The 16,818-nt window shown below is 33.4% G+C and overlaps 2 protein-coding genes across 2 annotated transcripts; one reads left to right on the plus strand and one right to left on the minus strand.

Moving 5' to 3' along the window:
* Window positions 1-321: 321 nt before the first annotated feature.
* KdelR (ER lumen protein-retaining receptor) lies at window positions 322-5,680 on the plus strand. Its single transcript, XM_077438879.1, has 5 exons — window positions 322-585; window positions 3,090-3,349; window positions 3,437-3,583; window positions 3,672-3,777; window positions 3,877-5,680. The coding sequence occupies exons 1-5, from the start codon at window positions 495-497 to the stop codon at window positions 3,909-3,911; spliced, it is 639 nt and encodes a 212-aa protein (XP_077295005.1). The 5' UTR covers window positions 322-494; the 3' UTR covers window positions 3,912-5,680.
* On the minus strand, window positions 5,607-10,626 carry LOC143917385 (uncharacterized). The gene is made up of 5 exons (XM_077438878.1): window positions 10,357-10,626; window positions 10,141-10,274; window positions 9,797-9,888; window positions 9,507-9,720; window positions 5,607-7,159 (listed from the first exon to the last, which is right to left on the minus strand). The coding sequence occupies exons 1-5, from the start codon at window positions 10,467-10,469 to the stop codon at window positions 6,789-6,791; spliced, it is 924 nt and encodes a 307-aa protein (XP_077295004.1). The 5' UTR covers window positions 10,470-10,626; the 3' UTR covers window positions 5,607-6,788.
* Window positions 10,627-16,818: the final 6,192 nt, after the last annotated feature.

Raw genomic sequence — 16,818 nt, forward strand, 5'->3', positions numbered from 1 at the left:
TTCTAATACCTATTTAGGTATTATATTATATTATATTTAGTATATCTAATACATATTCTAATACAATATTTAGGCAAACAATAAAACTTTATTAAAACAAGCACAACAGTGTTTCGTTAGGCTGGGTTACGGTCAACACATCCTACCCCGCCTACAATACAAAGAACAGTACTGAATTTGATATGTTTAAATTTTTAAAATCGGGACAGAGTAGCATTTTATTTAGAACGAGTCTACAAGTTCGGCCTGGATAAAGCTAAAATCGAAATAAAGCCGCGCAGACGATTCGAAGAGCGGAAGCCAAAGTGTGACGTGTCCGTCAGACATGGCTGTGAACGGAGAGGTTAGAGTGTGCCGGCTCGGCGTGCCGAGTGGTCTGCGAGTCTCTGTCGGTGTGTGTCGCGCTGCGTGACACGTCACCGTCACCGCTCGTCGTCGTCGTCATCGTCTCCGTCTCCGTCTCCGTCTCCGTCTCGGCCGACTCCTCACCAGTCATGAACGTCTTCCGGCTCCTCGGCGACCTGTCGCATCTGCTCGCCATCATCATCCTGCTGCTCAAGATATGGCGCACCAGATCTTGTGCCGGTACACGCCAACACTCACACTCACACACACCCACCCACCCACCACCCACTTCCACATACTCCCCTCAATCTTCAACACCACCCCTCACATCCACCCCCTCTCCCACCCCCAACCAGTCATCATTCATAATGATCATGTGCTAATTATATTGTATATTTGTAAACGTCACATTCCATCGAATAAACAGATGTCCCATACCCAATCTATATATGCATTACTAATGAGTAAACTTCAAAGACTTACACTAGTAGGGCTGATGAGTCATTAAAAAAACACGAATCGGCCTGTGATATTTTCTTGATATACTTAAATACTGGATTAATTTACGATATCAAATCTCTACAGTCGGCTGATATGAATCATATTACATTTTGATTCGAGTTTTTTTTTTTTGTATTTTTACCGACTGCCTGGTTACTAGTTTATTGGGTTATCTGCACAATTATTGATTGGTGTTTTGTTGTGTGGATTTGATTTATGCACGGTGTCGTGCCCCAGATTGAGTCGGATTGCTTTAAATGTACTGACCTATCGGTATCAGTAATTGACGTGCTATCTATCGGCTGTCTGGACCTTTCATCGATGGTATGAAAATCTTTACAGGTTTTCGGAGATATGAGAGATGTATGCTTCTATCTTTGCATATAGATTGTAGAATGTAGGAGATCTCACCGGGAACACAAACAAGTACAATAATTATATATTTAATAAGTTTACAATTGATTTTTTCAGATCTTCATTCTCTGCTGAAAATGAAATATGTGCGATAGAAATAAAAATATTGATGCTCCGGCCTAGTCGTCCAATTTTGTGTATTCTTTTGGCTCAACTAAACAATGAGGGCGGTCGTCATGATGACCTCTATCTTATTCAATTCCGCTTTGTACATATTGGATAGAATCGGCTGTTGGATTGAGTCCAATTTATCCTACGATTTGAAACACCAAACCTCAAAGAGCTGATCTGTTTGATTAAACAGATCAGATAATGACGATTATCATCATGTTGATTTTGTCCCATCTTCTATTGAATACATTATAATTGGCAAATATACCAGGCGTTGCTGAAGCCTAAGATTGCATACATATATATCGAATATGAAATTATAATCACGACTTGGGCGACGCCTAGTATGTATTCCTACATGTTTGAAACAGTTGCATGACGAAACGTTTACAGAAAAAATGTCCAATGACACAATGTCCACGACTTAATGATAACGCCAATTAATGTTTACAAAATGATAACGCGACATAATGTTCACGGACATTATGTCACAAATCAGCATATGATTTGTATTGTTTTTGTACGTTAACATTATGTCGCATAATCATTTCGTCCATGACTTTTTTCAATCGAACATTTACACTCGCCTTTACGGATCGCTCCTAAGCTACGGGTCAACTTATATACAATAATACAAGCATTTTCATACAGTGCGAATTCTTACAAACATCCACAGTGACATATATGGAGAAATTTTTGCTGAATTTTATTATAGAAATTGGCGAACCTTAAGACGCTGAATAACTTGAGATTTGCAAGAGATATTGGGAATGAAATGCCAATTTACAGGAATTGTTTCAATGAAAATCAGAAAAATTGGCAAACACTTAAAGGAAACTATCGACCTGGAGTCACAAACCCAGGGCTAGCCAACAGCTACTAGTGGGAATCTGCTCGAAAGCATAATATTCTAACCGCTAGTCCATTATGAGCATTATGTCGCGTAATCATTTTGTCCGTAGCTGTTTAGTCACGCAGTCATTTTGTCCATTAGCATCATGTCACTTAATCATCTTTTCCATAGCCATTTATTTGCGCAATCATTTTGTCCGTCAACATTATGTCGCGTATTTATTTCGTCAGTGAGCATTATGTCTCATATCATTTCGTCCATGAGCATTAATGTCGCGTAATTGTTTCGTCCATGAGCATTATATCGCGTTATCCTTTCGATCGTCAACATTATGTCGCGTAATCATTTCGTCCGTGAGCATTAAATCACGTGATCATTTTGTCCATAGCCATTTAGTCGCGTTATAATTTCGTCCTTCGAAATTTCGAATTAGGTCACGTAATCTTTTCGTCAGTGAGCATTATGTCGCTTTATCATTTAGTCGTGGACGTTGTGTTAGATGTTTTATCCGTAAACGCTTCATTGTGACATTGTTTTAAACATTTCTAGAATCATGACTAAGTTTTTGATCGTATATTTGTATATACGAGTATATATTCTTCTCATAGCAGATAAGTTATATAACCATATACTTAAACGGTAAGGAATTATTACAGAAAGACATATAATTTTATATGCATATGTATCGGTAATAGATTTCGTCTACGATAAAAATACAGCGAATTTCACAATGTAAACATAAAACATGTTCTGCAAACAACTGAAAATGTTAATAGCCGGTTAACCAGGTGGCCGTCACGTTGCCGAACATTTCGAACAGTCTGATCTTACATACGATATATACATATATGTTGTAATTTCGCAGGCATATCGGGAAAGTCTCAAATACTGTTCGCCATCGTGTACACAACGAGATACCTGGACCTGGTGACGACGTACATATCGGCGTACAACACGTTCATGAAGCTGATCTTCATAGTCGCGTCGTACGCCACGCTTTACCTGATGTACATCAAGTTCAAAGCCACGTACGACCACAACCACGACACGTTCAGGATCGAATTCTTGATTATCCCGGCTGCCGCGCTCGCCCTGCTCATCAACCACGACTTCACCGTCTTGGAGGTACATAGAATCATTGGGTCTTGAAAACTTCCATATACTTGTCTTCCTTATGCCATTTTGCTTAAACAATGTTGGTGTTGATTTCAGATTCTGTGGACGTTTTCGATTTACTTGGAGTCGGTTGCCATTTTGCCTCAGCTGTTCCTCGTCTCGAAGACAGGCGAAGCTGAAAGTATTACGTCGCATTATCTATTCGCTCTCGGCTCGTACCGGGCTTTGTATTTATTGAATTGGGTAATTATTTTGTTTATATACATATATATTTGAATTGTTTACATGTTGTTGAATGAATTTCTATATGGAAATGTGTTTTTTATTTCAGGTTTACCGTTACATGGTAGAAAATCATCACGATTTGATCGCCATAGTGGCCGGAGCCGTGCAAACCGTTTTATACTGTGACTTTTTCTACCTCTATATTACTAAAGGTATAATATATATGTAATAAGTGTGACCGTCGAATCGTTTTCTATTGTATAATATACGTTTATTAATCGATTAATATGTTGCTTTGTTTGTTTTTTCAGTACTTAAAGGGAAAAAATTGCAGTTGCCGGCGTAAACGCAATCTGAATAATATAAAAGTGAATCTTGTGTATTACTTAATTTCGTTTGAATGTTGTGTGACAGTGTTTTGAACATTATTGGAAATACGAGGACGTCGTCGAAAAGAGTATATAATGTTAATGAATTATATATAATATCATCTTCAAAATTTGAACATATTCCAAAGTGCATCTTCCTAGTTTTATTTTTAAATATTGTTTTGTACCATATATAGATGGAAAAGTACCGTATTTTAAAATCTGTTTTTAATCATTCCTTTTATTTTATTTTTATTATTTGATACTCTCTATTGTTCTGTGAATGATCTTGAGAAACGAAGATATTTAACATTCATATATTAAAAAAAAATAAGTGTGTTTTTAATTTCTCTTTTTAAATGTATAATCGAGACTGCCGAATATTTTGAAATGAAGTATGCACAAGAGAGTATAGTAGTTATTAACGCAATGTATTGTCGTAACGTATCCGGTAAATGACATTTTTTATTAGAGATGGTGTGTGGGTGGTGATGAATCTGGATATCTTGGTTTGCTATCAGTTTTTATTTGTATAAAATTGTAACTTCGTAATGAATATATAGGATGAATTTGTAATGAAAATGTTACCGAATGTTGTATAGTCCTCGTTCCTAGATCACCGTCATTAGAATAATACTTCAAATTCAACGGCTGAGACTATGATAACCGAGGTGTAATGCCGACTATTCCGTGCCGACATTCCTTCTCGGTGCTGAAAATTCCGGATAGCCGTTGCGATGTCGACACTAATGTACAAAATAAACACATCGATTCCTGTTTTTTTTTCAACTATTACAACAATTTCATTCATTGTAGATTTTAAATTGAGTTTTGTTGATTGTATAGAATAACCGCTAAATGTAGACGAGTTGACATCACAGGACGGCGAAGGTTCGCACCGTCGAAGAATAAAACGAGACAATAATTACACCTCGCTCGTCGCTTTCTAGCACTTTTTAATTTGAATATTATTATGATAACCTATTTTTTTTCTATTTTTTATTATCGCTATGCATAAGGATAAACTTAATAATTTATAATGTTTAAAAAATGAAAAAAATTAGGATTGCAGTAGATCTAACGAGTAAATATCCCACTCCCTTACGTAAGTACATAGGTGACGTTTAAAATCTTATTCTATTAATGCCAAATATTTGCGAATGATACGATTGATTAATTTAAATGAATTGCATTATAATTTATTGGACTGAATATTATTATTTTCGGTGGATTTGCAGCTTTACATAGTCTCAGATGTTAAGTTTCATTCGTCGTTTCTGACCGGATCGAATCAATAGGAATTGAATTTGAATTTGACGGTTCCTTGTCAGATATATATATATATATATGTGTATTTAAATTTTAGTCGTTTTAAAACTTGTTGCATTTGACGATGATTCTCAACGCTCGACGTTGAACTTAAAATATAGTATTGTTTAGGTTCACACCCGATAGTTAATCTGTGCGATGAACCCGTGAATATATTTATTTTTGGAATTTTATGAGAAACCTATTGTTTGTTGCATTTTTTTTTTTTTTAATAAGAAAAGTTTACAATTAAATAAAATTTTCCTTTTTTTTTGTGTATTAGTATTAAATGTTAATTTAAAAAAGAATGTACAATATATATTATGTATTTACAATATGTTAGCGAAATAAGAAGACAAATGTTTGCATGGATCTATTGTTTATGAAGTTTTGAAATTCAATCAATAAAAAACATTTTTTTTCATCTCTTCGACAACTTATTTATTTATTTTTGGAGCATATCAATAATTGTTTTTCGTCATAATATTAGAATTGGAACACTTTTTACCACAAGTCATGATTTGAAATCGAGGTCACCACTTCGTTACTAATTTACATGTATAATATATATATAAAAAAAAAGATCAATAACAAACAATAAAAAGTTTATGACTTAACATGTACATAAATATATAACAAATAATTTGCTCGGCATCGTCGACATCTTTATACATTTTTACAGTGACGTTTCTTTATTAATAAATATTTAGCCTAAACTATCGACGACGACGTCTATGCATTATTATTATAATAAACAATCATATTCATATACAAATTCGATTTTATCTAATATTGCAATACAATTACAGCCTTTTTTCTTTTTACATTATATATCTACATACATTTTTATTCAAATGTACTCGTTTTATTTAAATATTTGAAATAGATAGAACAATGCTGTAAGCACCAAAAATTCAAAATCGAATCTATGCATTGAATTCTATAAGAGAAAACGAAAATGGTGGCTATAACATTGTTCTAGCTGAAATTTCATTCGTATATACATATTTGTGTTACAAAATTTTTTACTTCTAATAATCTTTTGGCAGTGCAGACTAATTTAAATGATCTTACAGAATATTTAAAATTATACATATAACACTCATATTAGTTAAAAAATGAACTAAAACTATTACCATGATTGTGGCGCTTAAATTACCAACAACAGTATATCAGTATTATAAAATTAGACGAAAAAAACGATCTTCCAATTACAAATTTACCACTAAAAATCTTCTAGATTAGTCAAAACTATGGCATACAAAACCTGATTGCACAAATCTTCATGCAATTATCATTACTTGTGTGAAATAAGAATCAAAGTCAGTGTTATAACTTAATTGTCTCGGAATCTTCGAAATTACGGCAGCCTTCAAGTTCAAAGTAGATCCCAAGACAATAGAAAATATATACAATTACTAAACAAAAGCCGATGAATACGAAACGACTCACTTTGCTGCAAAAACATAGTGAATTGATCGTATTCACCGACACTTCACATCATTCACCGTGAAAAAAACTACAATCTAAATCTACTGCTTCACATACTACAAATTAGACAGCGTGAATATGGTTAACTCTTTTCTCATGGTGTACATTTGGTATGTGTCTTTGACGCCGCCGAATTTGATGCCTTTACTTTTGTACTCTAGCGTCTTCTGCACGAGCATTCTATTCAGCATGTGCACGTCGGGGTGATTCAAATACTCTTCAATGTCCATCCACTGACAACCCATCAGCTCCCGCTGACATTGGACGATGTCGGTCGACTTGGGTATCAGATTAACGATTATGTACACGTCGGAATTGCCGAACATCATCTTGTGAGCGTGTCTGAAAGAGACGATCGAATGAAACTCGGTATCGATGCCAGTCTCTTCTTTGACTTCTCTCATCGCCGCGTCGGATATGTCTTCGCCTGTGGATTAACATAAAATAGACATAAGAAGATATAGTTTCAAACGGGCCAGTTTAACTATGAGCTTTTTGCGTTTTATACGGCCTAGAAGGATAATGGGAAATTTATTGATAATGATTTCATTACTATTTTTAGTAAATATAAACGAAAAATAGTCACCCATTTGATTATATAAGTCGATCGTGATTAGTTTTGACTGTCGATAGTTTATTTTATCTTTAATTCATACCAGGAAGCCCTAACAGGTAACCACAATGCGCCTTTCTGGCCAGAAACATTGTACATTTGATACAAATATTATTAGTATTGTTGCGTAGGAGTGGGTGGAGGATCCAAGTAAAAGGCCAACAGTCGTCTCACAGCATTTATTGATGATTAAGGAGATACACGCACTGGCAGTGCTCAGTCCAGAATGACCTGATATTGCCTACGTACCGCCTTATAAAGGGTAGATCTCTCAGGTCGTCTAATCTGTTTACCTGTTGTATAGTCACGTATTCGGATATGTATTTCCACGACATTGGGTCTCCCCGTACCGATTGTGAGAAAAGACTAATAACGGTCATTGTTTAGCCTAAATGCACTTAGAGTCCAGATATAATCCTGGAAGGTAAGTGCAAGCACTTAGTTAATCCGATAACAGATATCCGTTGGTCTAAGTGCAAGCACTTAGTTAATCCGATAACAGATAACCCCTGAGCGGTCACATAGTCTCTGGGATTCCATTCGCTTAATCCGCGGCGTATGTAACATTATTATACAAAAAAAAAATCAATTAATATCCACAGAGACATCTATGGTCAAATTTGTAAATGTGCAGCATTTTAAACAATTCAGTAAATATATAAGCCAGCAGTTTGGCTTAATGGTAGCGTATATATTTAGCACCACTGAGATCACTGGTTCGATCACCAAACTGCTGGTTAGATTTGGGGGTTTGTGACTCCAAATCGATCGTTTCTCTATCAGAGTTCGCCAATTTTATCTGATCATTGTTGAAACGATTCCTGAAAATTGGTAATAGATCATTTCCTGTTGTCACAAAATCTTTGTGTATAATTTGTAAAAATTATGCACAGAAATCTGAAATCTATAGATGTCTCTATAATTTCGTGTTTATTATGTGTATAAAAATTGTAATAATAATTGTGCACAAAATCTGAAAATAATCCATAGATGTCTCTATGATTATTATTTCTGTACTTGATTAATTATTGTATACGATGTTTATTGAACGTACTGTATACGTTGTCTGACCATTCAACGTATTGTATACGTTGTCTGACCGTTTTCGTACACTCATCGCATTGGAGCGATCTGTAATGACGAGTGTACATTGAGTGTAATAAAAATAAAATAAAATAAAATATATATCAATTAACATCCATAGAGACATCTATGGTCAAATTTGTAAATGCGCACCATTTTATAAAATTCAGCGAAATTCGAGATGGCTGAAAACTCGAGATTTTGCGAGAAAGTGGGTAAGGTTGCCGATTTGTTGGAACCATTTCAATGAAAATCAGATAGATTGACAAACTCTGATAGGAAACCATCGACCCGGAGTCACAAATCCAAGGTGTGGCTAGCCGAAACCAGTGGGATTTGAAATCGTGACCACTCTGTTCAAAGCATTATATGCTAACCACTAGTATATTCTGCTGGTTTTAGCCTTTTAATAAATATAGCGAACAAGCCCTGTACGCGGCACATTTTTCGCGAATTTGGCAATCGAGTTTTCGACCTTAAATACAGATTTTAATATTTACTCAAGTAACCAGATATGTTAATTAACACATAAAGTACTATTTTAAACAATAAAATACATAATATATCTCGTAGCTTTGGCTTAATTGTCAAATAATCATTCTTCATACAATTGAGATGTATCGTCGCCATTGTTCAACAGACGTGACGTCACCTAAACGAGGTTTCAGTATGGTTCCATAAAAAACTAATTTTGACTTGTATATATTCATTTTAAGCAAATTTAATAGATGGTATTCAACTCTCAGTAATATATTCAACCAATTTTGAACCTTAAAGCAGTTGAAATAGGCGCATATAAGGCTCAAAATCCCGTGCAAAGTTCAGAAATTCTATGGAAGACAACCGCGCTACAGACTTGTCGCCCAAAGCTTCCATAGAAGACGGCCACGGGCAAACAGTTTAAGTCATCGTATGATGCGTCACACTCGGACATGGGATTTTTCACAAGCGACAAGTGCTGGCTTGTTAACTTACTATATTTGTTCATGTTATATAAAAGAACTAGTTTTGATTAAGATAATTTCTGCTTCACCGATACATCAAGTTTCAGGATAGCTCAATATATCATATTTGGTACCTCTTTCGACGTATCCGCCGGGCAATTTCCAATGTGGTACATTCAAGTATTTCTCTCTGACCACGAGCACCTGGTTAGCGTCGTTGATCACGACTGCTCCGACCCCCAAGTTGGTGTGAGCGTACGGTGGAACGTTGCACGGCTCGTTGTCCTTCGGCAGCCATTTATACATCATTACGAATCCTTCACGAGCGTGATGGTAGTCGAAACCGCTCTGAAACATCGTGTAAAGCAATGTTATGTCCATATATCGTGCGGAATTGATCGATTGTGATGTAGGATTTACTAACTTTTGCTAATTCCGGTACCCAATCGCTGTCTTTCACGTGGATTTTGAACCATATTCCTCGTCGGCCGGCGGTTATCCATGCTGCGAGAGATTCTACAAATTTAATTTTAAATATATTACACACATATATGACTAGGAATGGTACCAAGAATCCTAGTATATTGGACGAGTTAGATTAACAGTTACAATTTATAGACTTTAATTTGCATACTCTATGTATATTGGTGTCAATATTAATGTTCAATTTATCAATGATCATTAGAGCTACATTTATAGAAATAGCTATAGCACAAATTATTTCAGGGATAACAAATAAACATTAAATATCATTGAATACATATTGACCTTTGAGCTTGTTAGGAAAATCGTCAAAGCTGCACGACTCCGAGTTGGAATCTATAGTCACGCCATTGTATCGATCTTCGACCCCTTGAAACAATTTGTTTATATTAGAATTGTCCATGACGTGGTGGAAATTTCTGAAATTAAAGATTGGTCTTACAATGAATTAGTTCGTATATAAAAAGTGTAGAATTATGATGACGATTCTAACTAAATGACCTCTTATTGGACGCCGGAGCGATAGCAAAGGGGCAAAGTACCAACACTTCCTTTGAGGTTATGAGTGATCTTTTCCACAGCGTGAAAGTCCTCGTCAATAGGCTCTGATACATTTATACGTTTTTATATTGTTAAATTGTGTCTTACGTTTGTTCTTTGAATGATATTTAACGGAAATTAGTTTCGTATCAGTTGAGCAATGTTGTTATCTGGTGTCAAATGTCAGATGACATATTGAGACGTGAGATTTGCGAACACGTCTCGTCGGATAATTATAATTTAATAAAAAAAAGTTAAATTAAAAAAATTTCACATTTTAAACACTCTTTAAATTTAAATTAAATAAATACAACCAACCATATTTGATAACATAATATTTTAATACCATAATTAATTCCTTCAACAGTTGGAAATTCGCGAACATTTCCCCCCCATTCCATCCAAACCCACTAAAAATTAAAAACAATTTCAAATAGAGGGGAATTTATTCAACAATTATTCATTCAAAATTATTGATCGAATAGAAATCATAATATTATCAAATTTCAGATTTTAGACGATAAACTGATTCGCAGATCTGCGAACACGTATCTTTTCATTTGTAAAATAAGTAAATAGACTATTAAATTGAAGGTTCGGTGATTACTAGTCAAATATGAACTGGTCACAGGACAACCGGTCGCTCTAGATTGGTCACACGTGATCACCCGTCACACTAAAACTGGTCACACCCTAAAATCGGTCACGAGAAAACTGGTTGACCGATTTTAGGGTGTGACCAGTTTTATCGTGACCAGTTTTATCGTGACCAGTTTTAGGGTGTGACCAGTTTTAGTGTGACGGGTGATCACGTGTGACCGATCTAGAGCGACCGGTTGTCCTGTGACTGGTTTACATATGACTAGTAGTCCGTTTACCTAAATTGAACTAGTATAAGGATGTATGAATATTTGAGAAAGAAAATAATGTTTATTAGTTGAGGTCACTATATTTAACGGTTCGGTGATTATTGCCCACAAAGCGTTCGCCCAAAAGTCACTAAAATCTGTATAACGGAACATCCGGCAGCTTGAAAGTCCATCATATTAACTATAGCTATCATACTAACGAGAACTCGAGTGCCAAATATTCCGTATTCCCGATTTTCATGGCAAAAATTGTCTTTTGGGAGATCGCAATGTGCGTAATAATCCGATTACCATTTTTAACCATAATTCTAGTTGAACAACAAAAACATACATATGTCAGGGTTTCATCTCTTTTTTGACAGTGTTTAATTTAGTTTTTCCTGTTTCTTAGTGGCAACCTTCTCTTTTTCACTAGCCAAGTCATTGAAAATGTCTTTTGAACTTGTTGAGCCTTATAATTAGGGTGACCATATTTCATAGAAATCAAAACAGGACGCTTTGCATAAAAATTGTCTCCCCCTCTCATTTATAAAAAAAAATGTGTTGCACTTCCAAAATTTTTATAATATTTCCACCTATAGTTATGATGAAAATAATTGCACAAAGCGATTTTTTTTACAAAAAAAATCTTCTGTGCATCAGTGGACGAACAAAACGGGACAAATCAAACAATTTTTTCGAAAACAACGGGACGAACACAAAGCACGTTAAAAATGGGACTCCTCCGGCTAAAACGGGATGAATGGTCACTCTAATTATAATTGAATAATTTTCTATTATTTTATTACGACTGTAAAACAGAGTTTGTACAATATTTTGTGTCAAAAAATAATGACTCAAATATTATATTTTACATTCAAAAACTATGAAACATCAAAGTTTTCCGTAAAATGATTCAGTGATTTATTTAGGAATATAACACAATGAAAATGAATGTTTTGTATCAACAACTATTTAATATTATTTATGTAACTATGAACAAACGTGCGTAAATTCTGCGTCAATATACATACATACATACATATATTAAAATTGTTTATATACAATTTTCCTCTTTATTATACACTAGTGTTTTTACCCGGCTTCGCTCGGTATTTGTAATATAAACCGTTAAAACATTACCAATCTACAATAATAGTAAACATTTTATTAAATTTATTTAAATAGTTTTATTTTATTAAAATTTATTTGAATATTCATTTGTTTTTTGTTTTTTAAATTGAACGTCACGGACTCTATGAACCAAGCATACATACAAAGTCTCTTTCGAAATTATATATCTAATATAATTTCGAAAGAGACTTTGTATGTATGTATTATGTAACATTCGTTGGGAACTTTGTAAACAAGTCAAAGTATTCATGACGACATAGGGACGGGGGACGGGCCTTCGCAGCGCCGGATTCTGGTATACATATAATTTTGAAAGAGACTTAGTATATACATATGTTCAGTGGCGGACTGGGACTGAAATCAGTGCATGCCAGGAGTCAAAGGGGGCCCCACCCAGGGTTAAAATAATTTGTCCCCCCCCCCCCCATATAACAAAATTTTCTTCTTTCCATAACGCTAAAAATCAAGGGAAATTTTTTTTTTTTTCAAAATTGGGAATAAACAAATTTAGGTACAAGAAAAATGGCAAAAGCAAAATAGATCCATAAATTATATTGTATATTTCGTTTTAACCCTTGTCCTAGGTAAATATAATGCATCATAAAAGAATGCGGCATAAAAGCGGCTTTTACTTTCGGTAGAAAGCAATCAGGGACGTCATTTCAGCTTTTTCTTTGGGGGGCAGGGCAGGCAAAGATTGGTCAAATTGAATTTTTTTTCAAAAAATCTTTTTTATATCGGAATAAAAATGGAAAATATTCTTTACTTTATTGAGTTATAAAATATGAAAAAAATAAGCTTATTTTTGAAAAAGTAATTATAAAAAAATATTATGTAAAAAGAGAAAAAAGCGCCGCAGGCGAAAATTTTTTTCCACAAATCTTTACATAGTCAACATTAATCGACCATCAAACTGATTCTCCAAAAAACTATCAATTAACTTAATTTCTACCGACTGTCTTGTCACTTTATCTATGTACATATGTACGTAATAACATTAGATAAAGTTTTGTTTTGTTTTTTTTCAAAGCACATAGCAGCGATTATTTTATTAGTTACCCAAAAGTAACATACATAAGAAATACACGTAGCATTCATAGATCCATAGTATCTCATTAATCATTAAATTCATAATATTTTCTAAATTCACACTATTCCTTAATTTAGGCGAGTGCCCCCCTATGGCCCCCCCAAATTACGTCCCTGAAAAAAATGCATAATATTTTCAATTAATGTTAATCGAAAATCGGGATTTTGGGGAGGGGGCCCCTATCCTATATTTCTATTTACATGGGTGTGTCTAGATTAGGAATAGATTTTATATTCGGAAACTGTTTAAAATTGTGTATTTAAATCTTACTATATCATCGAAGTATAATCAAATGTTATTTTGAAAGTATGAAGTAAATTTAAATCGCTGGTTGATGATGAATCGTCCTATCAAAATTGTTTTAAGCAATTCAGTTTATATTATTCACGAAAATTTGTTTATTCCCATTTTTATTTCAGTAGTTAGTTGTTACATAGGTATTGGTATATACATAATCTTGACGTTGGAATAGGCCCGGCAAAAGGGCCCACACAAATGTTGAAACTTACATTTCAAGCCTAATAAAAAAAGTTAACCGATCCTTGGGCTGTTAAAGCAGGTATTAGTTATTTGTGTATATCGTAAGAAATTTGTTTTGTTGAAATACCCAAACTTTAGGTCCTAAAGTTGCAATATCCTATACATTTTTACACACGTGAAATAGTTAAAAAGTTATTTAATTTTACTGAGGGCCCATATTTTCTAACAGATAGTGGGGCCCACATGCCATCGGGCATGTTCGCTTGTATGGCCAGTCCGCCACTGCATATGTTTGTTTGTTCGTGACAGTCAATTTAATAAAAAAAACAAATCTATATTTAAATAAATTTATATTTATTTATTTATTTTACATACATAAATACAAATATACCAGGAAGGCTTAACAGGTAAACCCCAAATGCGACTTCCTGGTCCACATAATTATTACATAGATACATGTAAATCTAAACAATATCTGACATCTATCGTCAGATATTACAAATATTGTATTAATACGATAAATAACGATGAATAACTTTCATGTAACAATACGAATTTAATATTCGATAAACAACCACAGAGACATCTATGGTGAGCAATATGGCGAAACCTAAGATATAACAATAACTAAAGGTTCGCAACAGAAAATTGGGAAGGAAACGCCAATTTTACAGGAATCGTTTCAATGAAAATCAGAAAAATTGGCAAATTCTGATAAGAAACGATTGACCATGACAAATCAAGGTCTGGCCAATAGCGAGACTTAGCGGGAATCGAACTCGTAACATCAAGTACGAGATAATTCAACATTCACCACTTGACTACGCTACTGGTTAATAATAAAATAAAATAAAACTATTCAAATAAATTTAATAAAAATTTTACTATAAGATTAGTCATGTTTAAGCGGTTTATATTCCAAATACCGAGCGAAGCCGGGTAAAACCACTAGTTAGATACAAGAAGATTTATTCAACTAACATTGTAAATACAAACATGCATATATTGAAAAGCAGCAAATAAAACCCCTAGCATAGAATAATTACAACATAAAAGAATCAAGTTTAAAGATTACAACTTGATTACTTTATCGATTATACAATTACTAAACCATATCGAATATTTTATTTAAATAAAAATAGATGTAATTTTTAATCACACCGAAGAAAATTAATCAGTGCGGCAAAGGGACATTTCTACATGATCGCTGATGCCAATGAAATGATGATGATTTTCACGTGAGAACTATAAACCTACAAATATGTAGACAGGCGTAATAGTGGCACATGCACTGGACCCTAGACTAGGGGTGGGCTAAAAGAGAAGCGAAAAAAATTGGCAAAAACAATTATTTTATTTATAGTTCAGATTTTGACAAACCAAGTGCATTGAATTGAACAATCTATGGCAATAATGGTAATTGCATCGTTTCGTTCCCAGATGTATACTCACCAAATAAGCCAATGAATAATTCGCGGGATTCATCAAAGGGTGCGAAAATTTGTCAATGTAGTTATTAAATTAGGTCATTTAATGGTAACTGTGTCATCCACTTGATATATTTAAATTAGATGAATCACTGCATGAGACTCAAAGAATGATTTCAAATGCAAATTTACAGTACAATCAGTGGTGTCACCTCAATTTTGGAACAACTGGTTTCAAATTTTTTTTCAATTTATATACAATATATACTTCGAAATATATATCGTATATATATTTCGAAAACAGGTATTTTATCTTTACCTGCTATGTAACCGTCGAAAACAATTTTCAAGATTTGTATAATTTTTGGCAAAAATTATAGCAATTTTTAGATTTCTGACGGGTTTCCGGATACTTTTGATTTTTAATGTATGTAAGGTTTGTTGGTAATCGAAAAACAAATCAAAGTTTCTATGACGACGATTCGATATGGTTGAATATTATTTTTTTTTGATTCAAATGAATTTAATAAAAAAACAAATGATTATATCTACTATTAGATTCGTCATGTTTAAGCTGTTTATATTACAAATACTGAGCGAAGTCGGATAAAACAACTAGTGTACATACATATATTTTTAATTAATATTTACTATGATATTATTACGGGAAAAAATACGGGGTACTTTATATAAATTTATATCATAATAACAGTATTATTAAAAAAATTTAATTATATTTAAGAATATAATATCGCTATTATGTCTGTGTGTCTGTATATCTGAGATAACGCATGCCATACTATAATAGTCATTTTGACTCGACATACATACATATGTACGTCACAGTTAAGCCACTGCCAAAACGTATATACGAATACAATAACAAAATAAAAAATTCTATATAGTTTCTTCTTGACAGATAATTTACCGTCATCTATTGAAAATTTATTTAATTAATTAATTTTTCTATCGGTGTTTTATATTGTTTATATGTAATAGGTAATTTTTACCATTTTTTTTTTCATATTACTATAAATATAATTATTAAATTAAATATATTTAAAAGGTATTTGAAAAAATTCGACCGCGTTAGGATCGAACATATGACAAACGAGACACATTTCTTTTAATTTTTTTTATTTAATAACTTTATATGCCAACACCCATGCGATGGTACATACATTTATTTATTTATTTATTTATTTATTCTAAACAGACCATTGTGGCATAACAGGAATTCCTAAAGCGCCACAATGGTCAAAAAATATAACACAAAAAAAAAAAAACAAAATAAACATAAACATAAATACATCCATACATAAACATAAAAAATAACATTTAATAATAACAGATAAAGTAAAAATATCAAATAAAATATAAGTTTCAATAAATATGTAAGAAACAACTACAAATACAAAACATCCCTGTAAGGCCCAAATGGAAG

This window comes from Arctopsyche grandis, chromosome 9 (genome assembly GCF_051622035.1).
Source record: "Arctopsyche grandis isolate Sample6627 chromosome 9, ASM5162203v2, whole genome shotgun sequence".
NCBI lineage: Eukaryota > Metazoa > Arthropoda > Insecta > Trichoptera > Hydropsychidae > Arctopsyche > Arctopsyche grandis.

Coding starts and splice junctions, on each gene's coding strand:
- KdelR (XM_077438879.1), top strand. CDS start 495: ATGAACGTCTTCCGGCTCCTCGGCGACCTGTCGCATCTGCTCGCCATC. Junction 586..3,089: donor GCGCACCAGATCTTGTGCCG/GTACACGCCAAC, acceptor GTAATTTCGCAG/GCATATCGGGAAAGTCTCAA. Junction 3,778..3,876: donor CTACCTCTATATTACTAAAG/GTATAATATATA, acceptor TTGTTTTTTCAG/TACTTAAAGGGAAAAAATTG.
- LOC143917385 (XM_077438878.1), bottom strand. CDS start 10,469: ATGTATCAGAGCCTATTGACGAGGACTTTCACGCTGTGGAAAAGATCA. Junction 9,889..10,140: donor TTTTCCTAACAAGCTCAAAG/GTCAATATGTAT, acceptor TTAAATTTGTAG/AATCTCTCGCAGCATGGATA. Junction 7,160..9,506: donor CGGCGGATACGTCGAAAGAG/GTACCAAATATG, acceptor GTTAATCCACAG/GCGAAGACATATCCGACGCG.